Source organism: Phaenicophaeus curvirostris, chromosome 2 (genome assembly GCF_032191515.1).
Source record: "Phaenicophaeus curvirostris isolate KB17595 chromosome 2, BPBGC_Pcur_1.0, whole genome shotgun sequence".
Classification (NCBI taxonomy): Eukaryota; Metazoa; Chordata; class Aves; order Cuculiformes; family Cuculidae; genus Phaenicophaeus; species Phaenicophaeus curvirostris.
The window spans coordinates 58258224-58285300 of NC_091393.1; the positions used below are offsets into that span (position 1 = coordinate 58258224).

The window sequence follows — 27077 nt, forward strand, 5'->3', positions numbered from 1 at the left end:
AGCAAGATATTCATTTCCACATTTTGGTAACTTTTGAATTTATAACTATGAGCTGACCCTCGGCAATCATAACTCTTCATTTGTGCCTAAATGTTGATACATAGATTTTAGTAAAATGAGCTTTATTTAAGTAGGCTTCTAGTAAATTAGGGTTTTTTTTAACAATTCTAGATGCCACAAAGAAAAAAGGAAAGCAGCAAGAAATTCATTGAAAAGGTAGATGGAAATCCTGTCAGCATGGGAGAGTGAGGCAATGATGGCTAACAACGTGACAATTCATGTAGACACAATTAACAATGGGTAATATGAGTAGCTACAAAAGCAACAGGACAAAACATGAGGTCACTTCTCACTCACAGTGAGTACACCAAGCAGTTGCTACACTGCCCTGTTGACAAATCAATGCACTACTTGAAAATGCAGCAGCAGAAAGGAACAGATCTCCCACCTGTTCCTTGTTCATTTCCTCAAGTGCCAGAAGTAACCAATTATTTTGCCATACACAAAGAAATTTCAGCGCTATGTGCATTCAACAGTACATACTTGCTGTTTCAAGTTTCTGATGCGGATTCACTTTCAAGGCACCACTTTCTTTATATATAAGACATTTGGATTATTTTAACTTAATAGCTCTGTCATTTAGATTGGAGTATAAGGAGGAGAGTCACATGGAGGGGTCAGTGTGCTTCTGGTTATTTTCTACACATCTCAAACTTTAAGATGGCAAAAAAAACCCCAGCAAGCTATTTCTGTACCTTATTTTTCATTGATACAAAGCAACTTGAGCCATGCATTTCACATTATGACCAACAAATGCTGGGTTCTTAGCGATGGCCCATCTCAACTGGAGGGTTTTATAAAAAAGAGAGGGAGAGATGATCTCTGCCCAGATTTGAAGACAACAGATACAAATTTTTATAACCCACAGTTCTGGTCAAATCAGTAGCTTCCAGCCATCAGCTTCAGGGCAACGGCACCCACTGTAAAACACTTCAGCTGTAGTAGGCAAGGAGTGGAAGACTAGAGATGCTTAGTAGATTAGGGCATCCAGGCAAAGGGGTGGGCTGGATAATTCAGTGGAAATCAGCATTTTCCAGAAAGGACACTGCTCAGCACGTAGGAAAGCAATGCCACCTTTTCAGGTGTCTGAATGATACCAGTCATAGAAACTTCACCAAAAGACAAGGGCATAGCAGATCTGAAAGACTGTGCACTATATGAACAACTCTTTAATATGGAGAAGTCACATTCCACTGATAGGCTTTTGTCATGTTATGAAACAAGAATTTTGCAAGGCTTAAAGATTCAACTTTTACTGATGTTAATTATAAGTTTCTACGGATAAGTGCTTTAATTGACAATCATTCTCAAGTACATATGCTTTTCTCTTGCCTTTGAGCCATCAGTTCTGACTGCACCATCAATACATACTGGCAGGTCTTATAGAAAGAGTAAACTACAAATAGAGACATACATTTATGAAGCCTAAATTTGGTTTCAAAATTTTCACTTCAAGGCAGTTATATTTTAAAATTTTATATTTAAAATCTCCACCCAATTTAAAATTAAACCAACTTCTTCCCCAAAAAGCATGTCACTGTCATTCTAAGAAATTTAAGGGTTATTTTTATTGAAATAGATATGGAGGTTGCAAATGAACACACACATTAGACTATTAATAATGCTTTTCTATAAGCTTTAATAGAAAAAAACACATCAGTAACAGTAAAAATGACAAGTGTCCCTGAAAGAAAGACAACAGAGGGAGAGGAAAGGAATATATTGTGTTGCTTAACTGGAGGTACCCTATTTCACTATTATTTCATAGTAACTTAACTGATGAAATCACAAAACAGAAAAACATCCAAGTTGCTTACCCTTTCCCATCTGATCCAAAAGAATATGTCCACTTCGTTTCAGTTCATCTAACTTTTGGCTTTTTTCAAGCCTTTCTTTTTCGATCACCTACAAAGCAAACCCCAAAAGAACACAATTTCAGAGACTGTAATTTTACTTAAATTCCAACACCCGCCTCCAGGTAACACATTCTCCCACCACTATCCAAAACACATTCCAGTTTTCTTAGATACAGCACCTAAGGCATGTTAGTTCTGTTACCTGAGAGAACAAATGCAAAAGGAGTTAGCTCTCACAAGTACCAGGCAAGCAAGAGTAGTATAACACCAGGAACAAGACAGCATTAAATGGGTTAACAATCCTGTCACATGAGTTCAGATATTGGAACACTAGCTATAACAAGTCACCTGTGATGAAAAACTAATTATTTAATGATCCAGTGGAGAAAATACCTTTTTAAATAGCCCCTTCACTTCTACAGTCTGAGATTCTCAGCAAAAAAGGAACAACCAACTGTTGCCTAGAAGTCCAGCTAGCAAGAACTATAGCCTGCTTGTAATCCACTTAGTGCTTCACACATTCATAAAGAAACTCTGAGGGAAATCCTACGCGACTACCAAGATTTTTAGAGGAACAAGTTCCTCCCTGAAGTCACACATATCTGTGAATATTCTTGTGTGAGCCAAGAGGTAGAACACTTCCACGGAGGATCAGTTCCTTGGCCACAACATCACGATTTCAATATTTCCAGAGATTATGAAATACATTCAAATTAATTTTTTTCAAAGCTGATGTCCAAGTTCATTACCCTGGCTTAGACTTGCTACAATAAATTCAGAAGTAGCATGCATTTATTTACACAGTTGGGAAGAACAAACGCTGTCCTACCCACTCGAAGCCAAATCATTTAAAAGCAGTGCAGTTCATGGGAACTGTTTTAAAAAAGGCTAGAAATATTCATAAAGTTCTATAAATAAACCATTGGGAGAGTCATTTCGGCTTTTATTTCCAACAGCACTGCCATTCAAAACATTCCTACTGGAACCATTTTGTTCTACAGTACTGAGAAGGAGTATGCTTACAGATATTTTTAAGAATTGTCTTTGATTTCAAAAGAATCAAACTGAGCAGGTCCTGCTAAAGCTCCAGTAAGCCTTCATTAACAAAGCATGCTCAAGGATAATAAAAAGTCAAAACTACATTCCTGAAACAGAAGATAAAACGGTTATTTCATGGTCAATGGTATTTCGTCCCACAGGATCCTGTAGAATTATGTATTCTGCCTTGGAGATCAGTAATATGACACACGAGTTATAGCTATCAGGTTTTCTCCAAAATGAATAGAGCAAACAGCATGCCCAAACACTAGCAGATCACTTTGGACCCTGGGTGGTACAGTGCATGCAGAGTGTCACAGCATGATTGAAGGGATCTCTGAGCAGCCCACAGGCCCATCTCTGCCAAAATTATGCAAGTGGTGTCAGTCAAGTCTATCCCCGAAGGTGAAGCATCAAGCCAAAATATGCTGCTTAATGAAAAAGATACCAATCATGAAGGCAGACATGAGAACTCAAAAGGGGACATCAATATTACACGTTCTTAAAAATTCCTGTAGATCGTGCAACCCAACACCAGCAAAAGTTTGTGTCCAGATGGTCTGATATTTGCATGTATGTCCAGTTCTGAAACTATTGAACTAAAGGCCTTAATCCCTACGAAGCACATGGATCGGCCCACACCTCCAGCTGACAGTGAACTTAGAGCTAACATATACTATTCGTCAGAACACTATCTCCCCATTTTACCTTCAACTTTTCTTTCATGTTTGAAGTTTCTCTCATCTTCTTGTACTCTTTGATGTCTGCGGCCCGAATGGCAGATTTTGATTTTGAAATCCAGTTCAAGAGCTCAGTACTTTCAGCATCAAACCTGGTTTAAAAGGTCAAACAATTTTTTCTTTTTATCATTTTTCCCTATTCAATCACAGTCTCATAAATCAGAAGTCCTAAAGTTCATCACATTACTCAATCCCAAAACAGTAAGGCTGCATACAAGATTCATGTTTCTCACATTACTACTTATAGGTGGTAGGACAAAAACAGACTTTCCAAAACCTGCCACAGCCAAAATTCTTGAGAACATGTGGTGCAATTTATTTCTTGGTTTTTATGCATATCTTCATGCAAACTATTACTGTTTCCTTTAATAAATCACAAAAGAAATCTTAATGCCGAGTATTTTGAAAGTAGTAAGCCTAACCTCAGGAACGAGACAAATAAGAATTAGATTTCGTAAAAGTCTACAACACTATTCGACCTGAAGAAAAAGGTAGCAGCTTAAGCTCTCATGGCAGTGACAGTGGACACTTAACTGGCTGAACATTAGCTTATAGCTTCGTATTTTTTGTTACAGTTGGACACATCTATACTAACAACTTTCTTATGCCTAAAACCCCTAAGTTTCAACTACTTTAACAGACTGTCCTAAATACAGTTTGAACTCTAGGAAGAAAGATAACAGATCAAATCACTTTTGCTTTCAAAGTCTAAAATATTTTTTATGACTCAGAGAAGGGACAGGTGGGTTACCAACTGCATATTACTGCCCTGGGACACGCACATCCACACACCACTTCCACCAGGGCTTGGAGAATCTGACCAGAGTCCTCAAGAAGGCCTGGGCAACTTTCTCACACCTCCAAATCTTTCCTCCTCCTCAAGAAAAATGAACAGAACTCTGCTTTACTGTGCAAACACACATCACCTAGCACAGCAACTCCCTGCTCTTGACGCAGCTCTCCATCTTCTCCCTGAACAACCTGTCAAAAGTTTAAACTAGGGAGATCTCAAGAAATGCTTGTTTCCTCAGGAAGCAAAAGAAGCAAGATGATGATCAGTATAGAGAATTTACTTTCTTATCTTGACACAACTCCTTTACTTTTCAGTACACTACTTGATAAAGGCACTGCAACATATGTTATTAAATATTGTTTAGCCTAGAGAAGAGCAAGCTCCAGGAAGAACTTAGAGCAGCCTTACAGTACTTAAAGTGGTCTTACAAGAAAGATCAGGACACTTCTTAGCAGGGCCTGTAGCACTAGGGTAGAAGCTTTCTCTACAGTGAGGTTAGTGAAACACTGGAACAGGTTGTCCAGAGAAGCTGTGGATGCCCCAACCCTGGCAGTGTTCAAGGCAGATGGGCCTCTGAGCAACCTGATCTAGTTGAAGATGTCCCTATTCATTACAGGGAGGAGAGGCGGATCACCTTTAAAACGAATAGGGGATTGAGGCTCCACTGATCTAGTGGAAGGTGTCCCTGTCCATGGGAACTAGATGACCTTTAAGGTCCCTTTCAACCCAAACCATTCTGTGACTATGTACATGCAAATCAGTCAGCTGCTACAGTTGTGAAAGGAGACATCACTATAATATTGTTCTTATTACTAAATCCCAGGTAGATTAAATATGTCTGAGTCTCTTGTGCAGTTTCCCTCATATGTCCCATATATTTTATGGGGGTTAGAAATAAATCATAAAAATATTTGGCACTTACACAACCAAAGATGAGATGTTCTTCCAATAGAAAGTAAATATAATTGGTTCTATCTTTCAGCAATGGAACTGAGGTACAAAGGACCGAATACCTGATTTTTCATGAAAAGCCACCATTTCCCTTTGAAATTAATGGAAGCTGCAGGCTTTCTCTTGCTCTGAAAACAAGGCTGTACATTACATTTCCTTCCCATTCACCAAACCCACACTCACAGCCCCAACTTACATATCCCTCACACAGGAGAATCAAAAGGCAAGACCAGGAGACACCAGTCTATATCTAGTGAGCAAGGGAAAACGGCAGTAACATACTTACTTTTTCTTCGCTTCACTGTCCCCTGGGATTTGCCTTTTCTTTGGTGGTGGTGGTGGGGGCAACTCCTGTCTGGATTGTTTGACCACTATCTGTTCCTTCAACAGTGTTGTTTCCGCAGCTGCCCTCTGTGAAACCTGTGATATCCCTATGCTTTCTACAGCTTCAGTCACCTATACAAAATAATTAAGCAAAAGTGTTAAATGCATTTTTCCAAAACAAAATTAATTGCTTTTCCTTAGTTCCTTTTATTCATCAGTCATAAAGGCCCAATCATTCACTTCCACAAATGATGACACCTAAACATCATGAAGTATCATCATAGATGCGATCCACAAACTTCATTATTCTCATTTTACAGGTGCGAATCACACAAAACTCATTTCAACCAGAACTTCATGCCAGTGCAAGTGAACCAAAATCAACAAAACAAGCATTCTATTTTCCTTCATAATCACTTAGCTCATAGGAAGAATTAAGGTTCTTTACGTTTATTTACATACAATTCTATATTTTATACTCATATTCCATAAAATCAGGCCTAGATCTCAGAAGGAGCTGATACGCAGTGCATTTCATCTAAGAACTCACTCAAGTCAATACAAACCTTCCACATTTTTAACGGGTTATCAAGTTAAGTCCCATGAGAATCAACCTGTAAGTTCCAAGTAGGTGCTTCATATTTAGGATCATTGAAAGGATGAGGACAGGATTTGGCACTTTCCAGTACTTTGACTCCAACACAAAACCAAATTAAAGCCACATGGCTGAAATTCACCCCTACGCAGACTGCACAGCTCATTCCCTATACCCTAAACGGATCATGAATCAGTGCCACAGCCTTCACCATAATAACATTTCAATATCACAAAAAAGGGGCAGATGAGTCATAAAACTGTCAAACAAAATTTTCACAGAAGTCAATGGGAGTTCTGTCTGAATAAAAACATTACCAAGCACTCAAAGTACTAAAATAAACATTTAGCAATCCAGCTTGGCTATCATCATTACACATCTAACGAACAACTACTCTATTTTCAACAGATGAGAAATCATACTCACAGACCATAAATGCTTGTATGACTCCCATTTATTTATCTATTCTGGGTTTGAGGTTTTGTCTTTGTTTTCTTTTACTATCAGATTTAATCCAGTCCCAGCACTCTTACAATGTTTAAAGGCATTTGCATTGATTGATAATACATGGCAAGCCTGCTTTATTCATCAGAAAAATGAGGCTTAATCTGTGTGAGAAAGGAGTAATAGTACTAGTCAGGTTAACAACTTGGGGTTTTGATGACCAGAAAAGCAGACAGCTCTGTCAGCAGATAAAGTCAGCCCCACATAAAATAGCACTCGCCTACCTCTCCAGCCTGATGCCAAGAACTCACCTGGGCAATTTTGCTGACAGTACCAATGAGGTTTGCATACATGCAGGCATCTAAACAGCTAAGTAATAAAGTCTTTTTAAGTACCTGGTTAGAGTAATCCTCCAGTTTCTGCACCAAACTATCCCACCTCTGAGTCAGTTCTTCTTGATCCTGATCGATTTTGCTGGATGCTCTGCCATTCCCAAGGATTTGGGCCACATCCTGACCTAGCTCATTCAGCTGGTCTAGTGTTTGTCTTTTCATACCCATATCCTCTTTCAAAATCTGAAGTTAAAAAAAAAAACATGAAAAGACAACATCAAGTATTCTGCCACATCTTAACTTTTAATTCTGTGGTGCAGGGAGGGAACGAACTGGCTCAGGTAGTACATTCTGAAACCTTCATAGGTTTCAGAACAGTGCTCGTGTAGCAAAGCACTAACAGACACTCTTAATGAGCACATCCTTGAAACAGCCCCTAGAGCAGTCAGTAGTATCTCTTCAGTAACAGTTACTAATGATTAGCGCACATACGAGCTGCACAAATGTATTTAAAAAAAAACAAAACCAAAAACACAACCCTCAAACCCACACTTTGGAAAACACATCTGACTGGTGGCCTGCAATAAACTCCAAATGCTGTCGAAAAGCCAGGATAGATGTTTCAAAGTTTGGCACACCAACCTGGAATGACCACAGACTAAGTTGTACACATTTTTTAAATTCAAGTTAAAGAATCTGGCAAGGAGACAACATCGTCCTGGCTTCCAAAGTAACATTTATTCACAGCTCCTGCTAGGGTCAAACTGGTAATTTATCATTCATTTAGTCTATGAGACTTGACAGTTTAGAGCAGGATAGCAATACTCACAGCTAGTTTTCGAACGTTCACACTCAGGTCTGTTTGATCTTTGAAGTTGCTCGTCTGGACCTTACTCAAGGCCTCTTCTTTCTCAGTTAACCAAGCTTTCAATAAGCACTGCAGGTCATAAGAAAAACACCACAAGAAAACACGAGGTTTGTTAAACAGCTATTTACAATTCCTTCTTTAATAACGTTGCATTCAAAGCACTGTTCTGAAATCTTTATATGCAAGGCTTTCAGTTGGCATTAACAAAAATATAAAAGAGGACAAAAAATATCAGATCAGACTATGAAGAAATACTTTCCAGTGAAATATCAACAAAATGGTTTCTAAATATACCAGTGCACCCCCTCCAAGTTGTGTCACCAGATATCCACCATAAAGCTGATGAAGGACTTATATTAGAATTATATATATTAAAATAATACACTTTGTTTAATTCTACAACTTTCTTCCTCTTTGATTAAAAAACAGCCGTAACAGGTTTTTCTTACAGAAGCTACACTACTGATAATCCAGAAGTCTTTTATCCCCAGCAGTCAGTCAAAGATTTGAGCATCGATTATTCACCTCCCTGTTTATTGTACCTACTTGCAGTTGCAAAATAAATTCAGCCGATAGGGCCTCATTCTCTGAATAATACTAACTCAGGGATCTGATGTTGCAATACACTGCTGCTGCAGCCATCTCCATACACTAGAAAACCCAGCTCTCTACCAAGCTCCACTGCATAGCTGCTAGGATACTGCTACTCCTCTGTGTTTTAAAACGTAAGTAAAATGATATATCGAGGTAGATCTTTTTGTTCTTTGAGAAACACACTTTACAAAACAGGCACTGGGCTCCTGAGTCTAGCTGTATATTTTTGGCATTGTCCCAAAACTGACTACAGCAAATTTTGGGCCAAAGGGTTAAGGCAGTTTACATTGCCAATGTAAACCAATATGCAAAACATACAGACCACAAATACTATGGTGGTAGAAATGCCATAAGGCTGTGAGAAACAAAATTATAACACCACACACTCTCTGGAAAAATCATACTGGCACCTCAGCCAACATACTTTATGCATAAGAGAAGCTTAAAAACCCTTCAATGTATTCAACTAATTTCCGCTAAATCAGCAGTCAAAGATAAGTCTCCTTAGAAAACTGAAATATATTTCCCACTGCTAGGAGATATCTGGGATTGATTGAAGAATGTTTCCTTAGTGGCAAGAACTGTGTTGACTTGACAATGTGGTTTCCAAAAAACTTTCTACGCAGTCACAAAAAAGCTGACGCATCACTGTTGCTAACCTCTCCATCTCATTGGGTGGAATAAGAAAGTGATAGAACCTAAGTTTTTGTTACTTTTGTGTTAAAAGTGTTTGTGTTAATGTTTTTAATTACCTTCAAATTGTAATTTTGTAGGTCACTTAATAGTTCTTAAAGACAGAAAACTCAAAGCTGTTGTTAGTAATAAATGGACTATTCAGAGTTGAACAACAAATGCAAACATGGGCTGATCTGAAGCACCTAAAATGAACTTTTCCTCATTACTTATCTGACATTCTACATTAAATAAACATCAATTAATTTCAGTTTTACGGAGCAATGAAATTACATACAAATAAAGAAAAACTGAAAGCAAAGCAACTCCAACAAAAAATGACAAAATTAATCAGAGGACTGGAACACCTCCTGTGAGGAAAGGCTGAAGGCATTGGGGTTGGTCAGTCTGGAGAAGGCTGCAGGAGACCTTATCATGGCCTTTCAATACTTAAAGGGGCTTTTAAGAAGGATGAGGACAGATGTTTTAGCAGGGCCTGTTGTGATAAGACAAGGGGTAACAGTTTCAAGCTAAAAGACAGTAGATTTAGACTAGATTTAAGCAAGAATTTTATAGCGAGGGTCATAAAACACTGGCACAGGTTGCCCAGAGGGGTGGTAGATAGCCCATCCCTAAAAACACTCAAGATCAGGTTGGACAGGGTCTGAGCAACCTGATCTAGTTGAAGATGTCCCTGCTCACCACAGAGGAGTTAGACTAGATCTTTAAAGGTCCCTTCCAACCCAAACCATTCTATGATTCTATGACACTTGACAGTTTTGTTAACAGTCAACCACTTTTCCCCAATCATAAGGGTGGAAGAGGACAGAAAACACGTTCACATAGGCTCACCTAAATCGAATGCACTGGAAGCCTGTACCACCCTTGACATACAGAGCAAGGATTTTCAAAGAATCCTTATTTCTCAACTTGGAGACTTATCTGACCCAAGAGCTGCCAGAAAATGTTAGCACACAATTTTGTATATGTATGTAAACATAGGCCAACAAAGTTTTTGGAAGAAATATATATAAATAGATACTTGGCATTGGACAAACCAGAATTTGAACCTTGTGACTATATTAACAAGGTCACGAGTTGCAAATTCGGCTTATCAATATACTGCAAATAGATATGGGAAGGGTCATGGAGAAACACAGACACAACCCCCCCAAAAAGCAGACAAAACATCCCCATCAAAGAAATTGGGCTGTAACTGATAGCAACAGCTATATCAGCACTGTACTCCTACTTTCAAATGTCTAAACAATATGGATGTGCTGCAGAGTTTACACAGTATCTCACAGTGACAAATATCATCATTTAACAAAACAAAACCATTTAAGTAAAGCCTTCAAAGGAAATGCCATCAAATATTTCAAGTTGAAAAACAAAAGAAGTGCTAGCATTAGGCATGCAAACCTAATGTATAGTCATACTCCCATATTTTTTATGCCATCAGTTAATTTGTGTTTGAGCAGTATATTCTATGTTAAACATACACTATCACAGCAAGACAAAACTCAATACCATGCTCTTCACAATTCAACTTTTTGCCTAAACTCAGCAAAATTAGATGACCTACACGCTTCACTATAGTGACCAAATGTTTTGTTTTGAAAACAGTATCTGTTAATTGTGTACACGTACCCACGTTGGAAGCACGTACACCTTAATTAGGAAAATTTCTGTAACTAGCAAACCACCAAATACTTAGTGATTCATGGTTAATTTAAATATCATGGATATTCCCACTTCTTGGCTATTTTGCAAGCTATGTTGCCAAGTTTTATAATCATAGGATGATTTGAGTTGGAAGGGACCTTAAAAGATCATTTAGTTCTGATCTCCCCTGTGATGAGCAGGGACACTACACACTACATGAGGTTGCTTCAAAGCCTCATCCAGCCTGCCCTTGAATACCTCCAGGGATGGGGCACCCATGACTTCTCTAAGCAACCTGTTCCAGTGTCTCATCCCCCCCAAAGCAAAAAATTTCTTCCTAATATCCAATCTAAATGTCCCCTCTTTCAGCTTAAAAACATTACCCATTGTCATATCCCTGCAGTCCCCGACAAAGAGCTCCCCTTATCTTTCCTGTAGCCCTCTTTAAGTACTGGAAGGCCACTATAGTATCTCCTTGGAGCCTTCTCTTCTCTAGGCTAAACAAGCAAAACTCTCTCAGCCCATCCTTGTATAGGAGGTGCTCCAGCCCTCTGATCATCTTCGTGGCCCCCCAGTTACAACTCCAAAAAGAGTTAAATGTTTTCTTAAACCTGGGAAAATACTTCTCTTGTGCTGCACAGCTACTCCACCCCTCAAGAAACACTGTAACCCAAACTAACAACAAAACCTAGTTTTTCAAGGCTTTTTTTGAGGGCTGTTAAGCCCCAAGTTGTTTAGGGTTTTCTTTTTGCTTGGTTATTTTTCCTCCACCAATATACCAGTCACTCGGTGGAACTGAAGAGCTACTAACCTGCTCCTCCAGCAACTCCTGCCATAAAAGTTGAATTTCTTGCAACTTGACCCGTCGTTCCTCGGTCCAGCGACAAACTGCTGTCCACCGCTCGCCAAGCCTCTACAAAAGCAGAAAACTCATGAACATGCATAAGCTTCACGAGGAAACTCAAGGATCAGATATTCAAAAGCCTAATTTCTACTTCACAGTAGCCTCTTTCTACATTACAGCAACCTCCTTGCCCATAATCGCCATTGTTGTATTGCACAAAGCTAGAGGTTAAAACTTTCAAGAGCATTCACCTATGGCTTTATCTCTGCTCTTGCTGAAGTCACTGAGCTATTCAATTGCCTTTAAAGGAAGCGAACAAAGCATGAATTTTCTTTCAATAAGTTGCTTCACACTCCCTATACTTCAGGTTACAGTTAGTAATTTCTGACAAATATAGGAAAATACTTCAAACAGTATTCCCTAGATAAATTTTGCTCATGCCTTTAAGTATTATTCCCATTAGATTTTGACTTCCTAATGAAAATTACTTATGCAAAGTAAGAGTCGTACTGCATCCCTCCCATTTTAATATAGCTGCTGAAAGGATTTACTACAAAAGTGTAAGTCACTGGGAATGAAAACAGCTTGACTCGTCAGGAATTGAGCTTGAAAGTCACCAAAGCATTTTTCCAGGTTTCATCTTGAGCAAAAACTTAATAATTCTTCACGTTAATGCTACTTCTAAAAAAATATATTACTTCAAATTACTTTCTAGGATAAATTGTCTTGAAACAGAAAGGTTTTACATTTTGAAACATTTTACCTGCAATTGTTCCTCAAGAATAGCTGTTGCACTTTCCCCACTGCTTTCATCAACAATCACAACCATGTGTGTTAGGGAGTTTACCTTCACCTGTTCTGTCTCTAGGTCACTCTGCAGGCTCTAGAAAAACAAACCAGATGTTATCAACTTTGAGTACATTTGCTAATCTGCTATTTGGCCACAACGACTGACAACTGCTGTAGCAAAGTACTTTAGATCCAACAGTTAAGCACAGAATTTACCACTGGGAATCACTGCAAAGTTTAAATAAATGTAAGCAAAAGACTGCTAAAAATCAACCGAAAGCCATTCTGTCAATGTTGGAAAATCCGGAGTGCTTTAAGCTGCATGCACACCATACTTGACTAAGAGAATCATATAAAAACTGCAAATGCAAATGTCTACTGTGTTTCTATTAAAAATTATTATTTTTAATAAGAAAGTATCACACAGCACACCAAGCAGGGAAAAAACACTAAAAACTTTCATCTTTTAATAGTTGGCAATATAATTCTCATAAGTATTAAGTGCTATATTTGATCACGATGTTCAACGACAATAGTTGAAAAGTGAAGAACGTGTATATTTCTGATTATTTTGAAATAATCTGTATATGAATATACAGATATTTAAATATTCATACAAATTCTAGAAGAACAGATAGCACGGTTAAAGCCTACCTCTGAAATCTCTGCAACACCAATACACCTTTACATTGCTGTAAATATCACTTTTCATCCTACAATATTCTAAGCTACTCCGTGAACAACACACTTCAAACTCTCCAGACTTTGAAGACAAAGCAAAGAATGCAAATGTGGGAAAAGTAATTACATAGACTAAAAATATTCCATAGTTCCTGCCCTTTGAGGTACGTCCAGTGATGGGGAGAAGGTCAAACCTCAGCACTGAGCCAAAAAACAAAACTGCAACAATGACAAGTACCAAAATGCCATCTTTCACATTCTAAATGCTGCAGGCTAGAAAGGCTGGACTCCCATCCGGAAGCTGGAGACACAAACCACTGCCAAAACATTGTGCACATGAGAGAGCAGTGCCTATGCAACCCCTTAGGATGCCACATCAGGGTAACAGCAGGGACTAAAATCAGTGACTTGGGTGACCCTTCCTAATAGCTTTAACTCCCACATTATGTTAGTCTGCAAGTCACAAGCATGCTTTAGCAACGCCTGCCAGTAATTAAAGACAAGTTTGCGCACAGTACATTTTACACTGTCTCTCACACCAATAATTCACCTGGAGACACCTCATTTCCTTCACAAATTGTGGGTTACAAGTTTCCCTACAACTTCCACTTCCTGCATGGAGCACATAAGTTTCTGCTATAGTCATCAGTACTTAAGTGTTAAGTTTAGAAAACACTTGAGAAACTTCCAGTTCCTTTCTACCCCATCATCACCATTTTCCAGATAACAAATGCAGCCCTTCAGCATACAGCCACATGCGATTTCTGGCACAATCAAAGTTCTCTAAGGAACCCACTAACATACATAACTTCCAAATACTTCTCCAATACATATTATGTAAAAGGTTTACTTTGTGTTCTTCCAGCTGTTTTTGAAGAGATTCCAAGTCATCTGCTAAAAGCTGAGATTCCATCTTCTGAATGCGTTCTTCTGTGACTGTTAGCCAGTCGGACAGCTGCTGCAACTGCTGCTTCTGGAGCTCCATCAGCACATCATGCAGACTGCAGTGGAAAGCACAGGAAGTTATTTCAGAAACAGTTTTCCCAAGAAAAACTAAGTTCTAGTTCCTACAAGAAAGAAGCAAGGCCATTCATAAACCAACTATCACCAGGCTAAATTTCACCATTAAGCTAAGGAACACATTTAAGTATCCTTCCTTCTTTCTCAATAAAAAAGTTCAAAAAAGTTTTGGAGAACAAGTCTTACAAGGAGCAGCTGAGGGAGCTGGGGTTCTTTAGCCTTGAGAAGAGGAGGCTGAGGGGAGACCTCATTGCTCTCTACAACTACCTGAAAGGAGGTTGTGGAGAGGAGGGAGCTGGCCTCTTCTCCCAAGTGACAGGGGACAGGACAAGGGGGAATGGCCTCAAGCTCCGCCAGGGGAGGTTTAGGCTGGATATCAGAAAAAAAAAATTTCATAGAAAGGGTCATTGGACACTGGAACAGGCTGCCCAGGGGGGTGGTTGAGTCACCATCCCTGGAGATGTTTAAGGCACAGACGGATGAGCTGCTGAGGGGCATGGTTTAGTGTTTGACAGGAATGGTTGGACTCGATGATCCTGGAGGTCTTATCCAACCTAGGGATACTGTGATATTATGCAATTTATATCAGGGATTGTTTTACAACAAGGGTTTGCCACGAATAGAAGCTCTGCTAAGAGCTGCAACAAAAAACAGTTTCTCCCTTGATGTGCAGCTCTTAGCTTGATAACCTACAGGCCAGAGAAATTCTGAGTGCTTTTTAGACGTGTAAACACAGTTATCTACGTCTACTGTATGCTTTGTTGAGGAACTTAAACTACTGAAACAATATTAAAAACACATTAATGTAACTACTGCATGTAGATACTATATATTTTACCTGGTGCATTTATGTAACAGGAATCCAAAAAAAAAAAAACGTTAAATTAATGCATTTTGTTTCACATTGGAACATATGAGGAAGGTGGATTTTCATGTCAAACAAATGTCAATCCTGAAAAAAAAAATCTTACAAATGGATGCAAACCAACTCCTCAGAGGTGCAGTAAGCACCTCAGGTCAATCCTGCAGCTCCAGAAGAGGCTGCACACCATAACTCACCGGGATTGCCTGTCCATGCTCTCCACCCTGAGCTCCTCCCAGCGGGAGTTCAGCAGTAGCATTTGCTCTTGGATCTCAAACTCCTCTTCGGGTGACAGATTTCCCTGGGCCACCAGCTGGTTCCCAGCCTGCAGGACATTGCCCACGCTGCTCTGATGTGCAGTTAGTTCCATCATAAAACTCTGAAAATGGTATAACCAGCCACATCACTGATCTGTGAGCTCCTATAAGAGTCTAACAACTTACAAATGTACTAATAAACTGTCATGTTTGAAACAATGCTGCAGAATGAGCTGGCACCAAATGCTCAAGCATGGCAGACTTGTTCCTCTCTAAGACAGATTCTCCACGAGCCACAAAAGCTCTGGAGCCAGTAAAATAGAGCTAATTGAGAAAAAAAAAGTTGATCACCTCAGAGAAAAAGCTGCATAGAAGATGACAACTTTTGAACAAACGCACTAAGAAAATAAAACAAACTTATCTATGACCAACAGAATGTGAAACAAGATTTGAAATATATCATAAGAACGCAAATAGAATCTTACGAGTTAATCACACTAGAAATTCACATATTTTACTATACATCCCGTACACTTCTTCCTTCAGTTAATGGTTTTAAAATGTTAGCTCAAGAAATAAAATCTTTGTATTCATCAGCATTCAGATTTTACATTCAATTTTATACAGTAGGCTGGCAGGAGAAAACTAAAACTTCTAACACAACACTTGAAACTTCTAGCAACATTCAAACATTTGTTCAGACTTGAAATAGAACCGAAACAAAATAATTTAGAAGCAATAATTCGGAAGCAGTAACATATGTTTCTGAAATAAGCTATATTAATCATGACAGCGAGACTACTGAATTAAATTGACATGATTATCAATTTCAGCACTGCCCTCATTTAACAACAAGTGACATAAGGCTGACTAGGCCTTTTAGTAGTTGGCACAAATCAGCCTGGATCAGCCTTTGTATTATGAACACCAGTGAGCCAGACACCAAAAGCTGATGAAACAAATGCATTAAAGTCTCAAAGTGCGCTCGACTCTTAAGTTCTCCTGAAAAGTTCTATTTCACCTTCAAGAAGCTATTCTTTTTCAATATCAACAAATTCACGTGCAGTTAGAGGTGCTTTTAGTTTAGCAAAAGCACAGCCAAAGAAACAGAGTGGAAGGTTTGGGATAAGGACTAGGAAATGGAAGTTCTGCAGTGCACACGCAAAAGAAGAAACAACAAATGAATTTAAGAGAAGCTTACTTCATGGGTGGAAAATTGCTCTTTGACTTCTTCAACATCACCAGATATTTCCTCCTGTTCCCGAAATGCATCCTCAGCCGACAGCAACCACGTGAGAACTTCTTCCAGAGCAACTTGGTAGCTATCCAAGTCTATATCCACCTCTGTCACTGTGCTAGGAGTGTCTGCTCTAGAACCACCCTGCTCCTCTTCAAGTGCTACAGCCTAGGCAGCCAAGAGAAAAGTGATGTCTTGGAAGGACATAGAAGATGCCTTCCCAAATAATAAGTAAAAACAGAACAACCAAATTCCTTTTAATCCTTTTTAAGTTTTTAAAAGTAATCATTGTGTGTATTTTAATGAGAGGGATCACAGTTGCCACTAATGAACTTTAAATTTAAAATAAAGAATCTGAGTAGAAAACACAACTTTAATCTTGCTCATTTAACAGTGGAGATTCCACCCAAATAAAATCCCACCACTAACACAAGTCCTGTGGCAAACTCAGTTAAAGATTTCTGGCCACTGTCTCCAGCTTGCCAAGACAAACAAGAAAGAAAAGCAGAAGAAAGCAGCATACCACAGACAGAATTTTATACATAAACACACAGGATTTTGTATATGAAAAGAAGAAAAAGGAAGAAAGAACAATTTAGGGAAATCATGGAGAAGATACTGTGATTTTTCACATTTCCCCAGTTGTGTTGCCCAAGACAGAAGACATGGTCCAGAGAACTGAAAAGCCTAAAGATCAGTTAAAATCACAATTCAAGAAAAGCCAGGCAGACTTTAATGACAAATACCTGCTGCATGTTGAACTCTTCATCCTCACATTCCTGCTTGTATCTCCTTGGAAGGGTCTCCACCTCCCGGATGTCTTCCATGGTGACTTGCTTAGGAAGGACCTCAAACAAAGAGGTTAAATACATAATAATAGACTTCTTGTCTGGAAGCTGTACAGCAACATCTGCATCAAAAAGAAAATATGAGGAAAAATTAAGAAGTCTCTTTTCTAAATCATTAGTTAGAATACAGTTAATACTTCATGTATAAATCACAGGTTCTACTGTTAAGAAGACTTTAGTAAGCTTTAAGTTGAAAGCTCAGATTTGACATATTGAAAGCAGTATGAAAGAGAAAAAAATTAAATACATTTGCACATGAAATCACATTAAAAGTCATGATCTTTTTGAAGTAGGAGCCCAAACCTCCAGCTACTAAGGAATAAAAACTGCTCAGGGAAATTTATTCTGGAGCACCTCCCACCAAGAAACAGTATCCCACATAAACAAACATTTCCACTTAGGCTCTATCCCCACCCCCAGCATTGGTCAGTTCATTTTCTTACTGTCCATGTGTAAGAGTTTCACCAACTAAAGTTCACTTATCTCAGTTTATGAATGTGACACATTCAGTTAACACTTTAAGGTGGTGGCGCTTAAATCCATAAAGTTTAAGAGCTCATCTTATACAATGAATCTTTGGAGGCTCACTTTAAAGCAGAGCAACAGCTCAGGATTTTAGAAAAGAGACAAGTTTCCCAGTAAGCATTCCTACTTGGAAGCACTTGCAGCACTGGCAGCTACTGCTGCTCAGTGTACATCAAGAACAAAAGACCATGTGCTCTTAAGCTATTCCATTCTCCATAATGCTCTACTTCATCTGAAGAGAACAGACCTTTGAGGTACAACGCCTACCCAAAATAAAACAAAGGCAGAGTACCAACATCACCTTCTGTATACATACCCAATACCTGAAGGGGGCCTACAAGAAAGTTGGGGAAGGACTTTATAAAAAGGCTTGTACTGATAGAACTAGGGAGAACGGGTATAAACTGGAGAGGGGTAGATTTAGACTAGACATAAGGAGGAATTTCTTCACCATGAGGGTGGTGAGGCACAGGCACAGGCTGCCCAGGGAAGTTGTGGCTGCCACATCCCAGTAGGTGTTCAAGGCCAGGTTGGATGGGGCCTTAGCCACCCTGATCCAGTGGGAGGCGTCCCTGCCCATGGCAGGGGGCTGGAACTAGATGATCTTTAAAGGTCTCTTCCAACCTAAACTATTCTATGATTCTAAACTGTCTCTGAACAGTATGTCAATCCAAACCTTAACATTCAGAAAGATAAAGCACATACACACAGACATACTGTTACCCTACCATTTACACTCTTTTAAAATCATGTTTAAGGGCTTGAAATAAAATATTACTGAAAAAAACTGAACTTTTATTCATAGTAAATGTTAACAGAAGAAATTTCTTTAGAGAGCTCAAAAAAAGCTTCTAGTCAAGTAAAATAACTACATCCCACCTTCAGGGTCTAAGAGTTTCTCAATTCCTAAGTAGTTCTTAGCTATGCTGAAAGCATGCTCCAGTCTCTCAACGGGGGACATCTTCGTAACTTCATCCCAGCTGAAAAGCTCAGGTCTGAAAGTAAAGACAGAACAGGAAAGGAAGGAGTAAATTTCTCTGAAGAAAAAAAAATCCTACATCATGTAGAATACTTTGCTATGGAAGTAGCTACGGAAGTAATATAAACATAAGCGCACATACCCAAATGCATAAATCAAAAAGTGCTTTTTATTAGTGAGAATCTGGCTATCACAAAACAATTAACTGACTGCATGTACACAGCATCATCCACCTTCCAATCTACATATTCTATAAATACACTCATTGACTGCAACAGGAGATTAAGTACTACTAACAAGAAAATACAACTCTAAAATTTATTCCAGAATTATTTTTTTCAACTGTTTATTTCACATCATTACTTTCACACATGCTTTGTGTCATGCAATGCTGCACTAGAATCACACCATTTCTGGAGAGTCTCATTCCAAACTTGTGATGCAGTTCAGTGACCACCCCAGATCATTACAACCAGGAGCAGAGTTCACCACCCTTGTTTGATCATCCTACCCCAAAGCCTTTTCCCCCACATTAAAAAAAATAACCTACAAAAACTCACTCCATCAGAAGCGCTCATGAAAGCCAAAGTGCAAATCAGACCACAGAGATGATCAGCTTACAGCACCAGCAGCCTTCATTTCATGTTGGTGCTAACCAGACCAAGTCTCCAGTCCAGTTATGCCCCCAAAACATCCTAGCAGGTCTCCAGGGAAAAAAGGAAAGCCTAGTGCTACCTACACCAACAGGGCATTATCAGCCTAGTGCTGCAGCAGCACAGCTGTAAGACTACAAAGCCATCAAAATACTTCCCGTTCTCCTGTAATAGTGGCTTCCCATTAAAACAACGACATTGATTCTGTGCTTTATAGAACTTGAGGAGGAAGATAAGGTCTTGCCTTTAATTCTTTTAATAGTTAATTGAGTTGTTAATTGACCTGAAAGTATCCTTTTAACATTTGCCAAGTCATTACACTGTGAAACAAAGTCCATAAGCCAGTACATTGTCAGAGAAGCAAAGAGCCAGAAGGAAGGTAGGCTGAGCCAGGGTGATATGCAAAGATCCTGATAGAAGATAGTGGAATACTGAACCTCCATGCAAGAAGCAAAAAAGATTACCACAGATTCACATAAACCTTAACAGAGAAACCTATTTCGAAAAAATACATTAAATGTATTGTATATGCACTACCTGCACACTGCCATGAGAAGACAAGATAAAATGCAATCTAGGTATTTACCTATCAGTAAGAATATTGTACCAAAGAGCAAAATTCAATTTAAAGAGGAGTTAAGCTAATATTAAGAAATTGAAGAGACCAGCACAGTAAAACATTAAATGTCCTATTGCCTCATATAATCTTACCAAGTACTTCAAGTGTTAGAAAGTTACTAGATATAGCCAAGAGGTAGTACTGCTAACAACTGTTGATGGATGCATAAAGAGAAAAGTGAGCTACTAAACTTATTATATAGGAGAATTTTTGTGGATCCCATAAAAAAAAAAGTGTCATATGAAGCTAAACTAAAAAAGTAATATTGAAAACGCCCATTCATTAAGCAGGGAAGTGTTACCATGCGGGTAAGAAATAGCTTTGTTGTTCTACTATTTCTGCAAGTTGCCCAAATCCCCTTATTCCTTACAAAGGCCTTTTGAAGCTTCTCTTTCAAAGCCAACCTAAAGGTAAACCCAGCTCAAGATGTCCCAGACATGTCAGGAAAATGGTACTTCCCTGGCTAAAGGGCTAGTGTGTCCAGAGATAAATCTGAATTCTGATGTGCTGGCAGCTGCCAGGCTCCCAGGAAGAGGAAGTAAAATGTTCAGAGACCAGGAGAGCCACATAACACAAATTTTAGGAGGCCAGAGGAAAGCACATTTACTCAGTTAAGGTTTCCAGCAGAAGCTTTTGCTACTTAACAGTGCTCTGGAAAGGACAGAGCTCAGACTTCAGATCCCACAAAGCCCAAGCACGTAGTCACAACACAAAAGGATCAACAGCCTGAAACCAAGTGTGCTACCTCTAACCTCCTGCTTCACTTGGGTCATTTAGGTCTCACATCTAAAGCTGGCATTCTCTCCATTTACAAAGCTTCACACATTCAGCAGCAGAGCTGCTCCACTACAGGCAATTATGCCTGTGAAAAAAACACCAGCACAGCTCACACCATCCAGGGAACAGGCTGGGTAATACTTCTGATAAACTCCAGACCTTTGCTAGTATCAGGAAGCCCTCAAGGGTGGTGCCAGCACTCCCCATGCATCCATGCAGGCTGAACACAGGCCAGCTCTGGTCTACAAGGCACATAGGTGCATCAGGGCAGACACATCCTGAAGCCAGCAAGCTTGTGACAGAGCCTGTTATTTCAGTCAGCACAGGCTGAATGGGCACTTAACAGAAGAGGCTCAAAGCGAACATATGATTTGCAAACACTTTGTATCTGCTGGGTATACATATTATGGGTGTTTATAAAGCATTTCTAATGACAGCTACCTGGTAGCCAGGAGGTCTAGTTAAATTCTAATTAGTATCATAACCATAAATAACCATATTAACATGTTAACGGTAAGAACAGCCCTTACAAAACAATGGGCTGACCTCATTTAAACCATGCTAAATTAGAATGTATTGGCCAGAAGCATATCCAAAAAAAACTATTTTTAAAAAAAAAAACAACTAGTATGTAAGTTTCATAGGCACCTGTAATGATGGTTTCTTTAGACTACCAAAGAGTTCTCCAGAAATCAGAAAGAACACAAGAAATCTGTGCAAAGAAGCTTTAAACAGCATTCTTTGTAAAGTATAATGAACAAACTAATTTCCTGAAGTACTGTTACCCTTTGAATTTTCTGCTCAACAGTTCTCCTCAAAGAACTGCATGCCTTGTCTTTCAACTAACATACATTCAAAAGCTAAGAAAAGCTACAGAGCCTGTCATATTCCTTCATTTTGAAGTTTGTGTCTTAATACTAAAGTGATATGGCAAACTTGGATTTCAGAAATGTTTCATTTTCAGAGGAGGTAGAGCAGAAGGAAGGAAGTACAGGGGAAGGAGGTGGTCAACCCTTCCTGCCCTGCAGAGACCCATTCAGTACATCACTGTATAATGCATACTATTAAATGGGATGTAAACCCACTTCAGTTAGCAACTCTGTGTGCATGTGCAGGAACTGAGACTTACACTGCTGCCTTGGATCCATACTTTGCAAAGTTCTGGCAATATCCCTCCACTGCTATTGTTACCAAAACAAAAACAAACAATGAATCAAACTAGAAGCTGTTAAATGCTCAAGCATGAAGACACAGAGGGAAAAGAAGCTACTTACTCTTCACCAGGTTTAAAGTTAAGTTAACATTTACTGCTTACTTGTGTCGGTGGATGACAGCGTTAAAGGCAAGTCCATCTGTCCAGCTGGTGGTGAAGTTCAGAACATTGACTTGACTGTAAGGTCTTGTGGACTGTCGCACCCAGCTCAGCAGGATCTTCTCACTGTTGGTCTGCTGCAAGTCTGACATGATATTCTTCATGACATCCTTCACCTGCAAAACAGCAGCAACTACACCTTACAGACATGTTTTCTACTCTTTCTGCTTACAAAAACTTTGAGACAAGTTATTTCACATCGGGCCTTCCCCATGAAAAGCTATGAATCAAGCTCTAAGACCTCACATGAAATCTGTGAGCAGGAGTCTCAGGCCATCTTTGCACTCTACTATTCTAATTACAAGAACCAGTAATGGTCTGTGTCACTTATTAGTGACACATTAGTCTAAGAGTACTACAGTCCTCCCCCCTCTCGGTCTTGCCTATGCGTAGCATGGGTTATAATATTTCTCACTGTCTTGTGCTAGGGTTCCACCAGTAAGCAAACCCCTAAAAAGCAGCTTACAGAGGTTTTCTGCAAGAAGAGAATAATTGTTCAGCCAATACAAGTAGTCTGCTGTTTGGGTACTACACGTAAGCATCTGTCAAAGTCCCTGCAAGTGAATTCAATGACCTGGCTAACACAGAAATAATTCAGTCTATCAGGTCAAGAAACTAACTTCAGCAGCATGTAAGATGCAAGCCCACAGCTACTCAAATAGTAAAGAAAACCAAACCTAAAGTGCTGAAGTACATAAAAGTCTTGAGAAAGGAATATAAACATAGCACTTTAGCCTGAAAAGCCTCACTGGAATCAACAGCATCAGGAACTAAACTGAGAGGCTGAGTTCAACTGAGCACACACAAGAACACGTATCACGGGAGGCAGCCAATAGACAGAAATCAGAAACCAAACACTGGCCTGCCTTTATTTACCAGCCCAAAATAGAAACAGTATTTTCCGCCACCAAAACCCCTGGAAGGTTTGTGAGAATCCCAGCAGACCAATGCACACAATTCCTGGAAAGGAAGAGATCTCACAGCAGCCTCTCACCTGCCAGTGCAAAATAATGCTCCACAGCAGCCCCAGCGTCAGCTTGTGATTTCCATCAACAATGTCAGTTCCTCCAATATTCACCAACTCCACCTGGAGAGATTGTATCAACTCTATATTAAATACTTATCACAGCTTTAAGTTACAACTCCACCCCATATTCCCGCCTGTCCAGCCACGTATTATCAAGTGCTCTGAAATAAAAAGTAGTTTGAGAGTGAACTGGACATGACAGTACCAACTATGTGAATTTGTCATGACAACTGCTTAAATAACATAACAGAAGATGGCACCAAAGATACTCCTCCATCAGAAGAGTTTTATTCTCTCCTATAATATATAGATGCATACCAGCAGTCAAAACAGACCAACAGAAATCAATACATGAAGGATCAGACATTTAGAAGTTAAGCATTCCTGCTCCTAGACACACTCATAGGTATCCCAGAAGCATGAAAAATCCATAATTAAGAATAGGTTTGTCCTTTGCATGAACCAGCATTCAAGCAGAACAAGTTTACACAAGGAGAAAAAAGCTCAAGGGAAAAATACAATTTTCAAGTTTCCTATATTCATAGGACCTCGTATAGACTTGGTAACACCACTGAGATGATTAAAAAGACAAACATAGAAAGAGACAAGATTATTTCATAAGCAAGACAGCAGGAGAGCCTACTTACTCCTCAAGTATTAAGCCTTCAGAAGAAGCAAAGCTTAGAGCGGTGTACCAGATACTCACCCAGTGCTACTTTAGAGTCTGAACTGAATGGAGGCATCAAGTCTTTGTTCAGGGAATGCAGAGAAAGCACCACTAACTCTGAACCACACCACACCTTTTGGAGGGAACTAAGAGCAGCGCACTGCATTAGTCACTACCATGCCTATAGAAGTTGGGCTAGGAACAGCTATAGCAGATAAGACAAGTACCTCCCTGGGTGTTTGTACACATACAGCAGATGTTGTAATGCACTCCCACACAGGCAGGTTCTTGTAAATCACCTGAATCAGGAGAATCCTCTAGTCCCAGGGGCAAGCAGAACATTGCTTTTTATCACAATGAAGAAGCATTTTTCTCCATTCCTCACCCCTGCTCAAAAATACCATTATGCATAGGGCCTGTTAGAAACGTCTCCCAGTTTACACCAATCCAAGAAGCACATATGGGCATTGCTTGGAATCAGAACTGCTCAGAGAGAAAATGTGTACCAAAGAGATGGCTCACAATCAAACAATATAATCAGGGGACAGTAATGGAGCCCATGTTCTGGCCCCCAGTAGATGTAGCCTACAGTGAAAGAATAAACAGGAATAAAGTTTCATTTTTGTTTTAGAAGATATTGCTGATAGGTAAGAAAAGAATGGTTTTGCATTAATATTTTTCCTTTTATCACACACTCGCGGATAACTCCAATTCTACAAAATGTACTTGTAACCTCATAGCTTTCAGATAAGATCTTGACAATTATCAGTGCCCCAGAAGTCTCCTGGAGAATCAAACCAAAACTCTGTTGCAAGATTAACACGGAGCCACAAATTACACTTCAAAGTACTAAGGAAGCTTGTGGATTTGTGCATTGTCCTCTCCCAGTTTTTACAGCAGCTAGAACAGAATCTTACTGCAATAATCTTTGCAAATACAGAAGCAGAGAGTAGGACTAAAGGTCAAGGCCACAAAAATAAAACAATTACGTTGCAAGAGCTTTTTTTGCCAGTAACAGATAAACATTCCTGAGAACGGGTAACAAAAAAAACTTTTTAATCACACATTAATAATAGCAATAAAATACTCCACATGCCCATTTTTGTATTTTAACGATTCTGAACTAAATTGATGCTTTGTAGGATACAGTAGCAATCCACAAGGATGGTGACTGGACTACTGAGAATTAAGCACAGATAATCAATAGAAGAAAGCTAACAGTAGACTGTTAGTACTACTGTTAGTAGATTGATTTGGGCTAAATGGAATGATTTCCAATGGGTCTTTTAGTATTAGTTTTTAAAACTTTCACAGGATGTTCACAGGATCACCTGAACATCCACACACCCTAGGCTTGTCAGATCCTTGCAAAGATGTATTTAAACAGTTTTACAGATTATTTCACAAGTTACTAATATTGTACAGCCCACAAACTCAGGCAACAGAACACAACTGCTTCTCATTGGATGTATTTTCCTTTCCTCTTAACACAAACTTTATTAGACAGTTAAACAGTATGTATAAATCACGTACATGACCTTAACAACCTTCAGCTAACTAATACCATCTGTTTACTTCTAGAAATCCAGACCCTGCCAGCCCAAGGAAGAACTAATTAATTATTATAATTCAATATTATTTCATTAATTATCTTCATAAAATAAATCCATTAAGGCTCATTACTCATCCTTTGAAAAAATTAATCAAAATTTACAGTACCTGTAAAGAAGAAAGAAGCAAATAACCCACCACTAAATTTGGCCACTTCTTAGAAATACGACACTAGTCCACCAACACAAAGGGGAAATTGCAGCATTATACTAAATGTTCATATCTCTCTTCAATCAGCAGTTTACATAAATATGTCAGTGCCTTTTTGCATTAGATGGATTTTATTGCCAAAATGTTCTTAAGATATTTTAGTGCCCTGACATTCACAAACAGAAATTCTAATTACGGGGTGAGCTTATCAGGAGCTGATCTTCAGAATAAAAAAAAAACAACCAAACTCTTTACTACAGCACTACTGGCTTCCAGGCAGTAAACAAAAACAAAAAAAAAACCCAAACAATTAATGCCATTTTTCATAAATCAGGATTGGGGTTGGTTTGTTCTATTAATCAGTTAGAAAGCTCCAAATTAGAAACACTCAATACAGATTTGCCACAGAGCTAATAGATGTCAGTGGAAAGATCCTTCTGGATTTTAAGAGCAGGACACAAAGCAGATACAAAACCCACCATACCCTTACAGATTTTTGCACAAGTTATGCATTATCACTGGAAATTAGGTTTTTGTCCTGACAGGTTCATGAGCTATGCATAGCAGAGCTTCAAGTCACCTTTGTTTTGTGATGTGAACACATCACAAAGACACTGTTTAATCCCATTAAATTCGCATTTTAAGATATCGCTAAACTGCCAGACACAGAAATTCTACATCAGATAAGGAAAATTGAGAACAGTTCAACCATCTTCTCTGAATTCTCATTTGAGGTATCAAAAATATTCATTCTCTCCATTTTAAACTCATTTAGACAAAGGAATAAATTAAATGGTCAGTCAAAAAGTTGTGAATAAACATGCTCACATTGTTCTGATGCAAGACTTGCAGCACTCTGTTGACATTATTTAAGGCATGGACTCGTGTGGAACCTCGTTCTTTAGGCTGAAAATAAAAAGGTTACAGTGTGTTCACATCACAATTAACTTGACAGACCAAACAAAACAAATGATAGAGCAAACAACAGGAGATGTCTTCATTGTCTCTAGACTATTTTTTTTTCATTTGAAATTGTAAAAAAAAAAAACACAAACAAGATCATCCACAACAATTCCAAAATGAAAACTGGTCACAACAATATTCCTCAATTCAAAGTACAGGACAAGCCTTGTATTCAAAATGTGTTTCAATTCATCTTTGGCAAGTCCAGAACTTTTATTCCCAGCATACGCAGAACTATAAACTGGCAAGACAACAGCAAAGTGG

The 27077-nt window shown here is 38.9% G+C and overlaps 1 protein-coding gene across 5 annotated transcripts in view; it reads right to left on the bottom strand.

Annotated features, from left to right (window-relative positions):
- Positions 1–27077, bottom strand: part of UTRN (utrophin) — a 366380-nt gene that overhangs the window by 268178 nt on the left and 71125 nt on the right. For all 5 annotated transcript variants that reach the window (XM_069852165.1, XM_069852164.1, XM_069852167.1 and 2 more), the window contains exons 4-18: positions 26679–26756; positions 23390–23482; positions 22339–22511; positions 18875–18990; positions 17369–17532; positions 16587–16790; positions 15326–15507; positions 14097–14247; positions 12540–12659; positions 11744–11845; positions 7963–8070; positions 7197–7376; positions 5725–5894; positions 3663–3786; positions 1878–1965 (exon numbers count right to left, since the gene is read on the bottom strand). In XM_069852165.1, the coding sequence (XP_069708266.1) occupies positions 1878–1965; positions 3663–3786; positions 5725–5894; positions 7197–7376; positions 7963–8070; positions 11744–11845; positions 12540–12659; positions 14097–14247; positions 15326–15507; positions 16587–16790; positions 17369–17532; positions 18875–18990; positions 22339–22511; positions 23390–23482; positions 26679–26756 (2053 nt within the window). The remainder of the gene's footprint in view (positions 1–1877; positions 1966–3662; positions 3787–5724; positions 5895–7196; positions 7377–7962; positions 8071–11743; positions 11846–12539; positions 12660–14096; positions 14248–15325; positions 15508–16586; positions 16791–17368; positions 17533–18874; positions 18991–22338; positions 22512–23389; positions 23483–26678; positions 26757–27077) is intronic.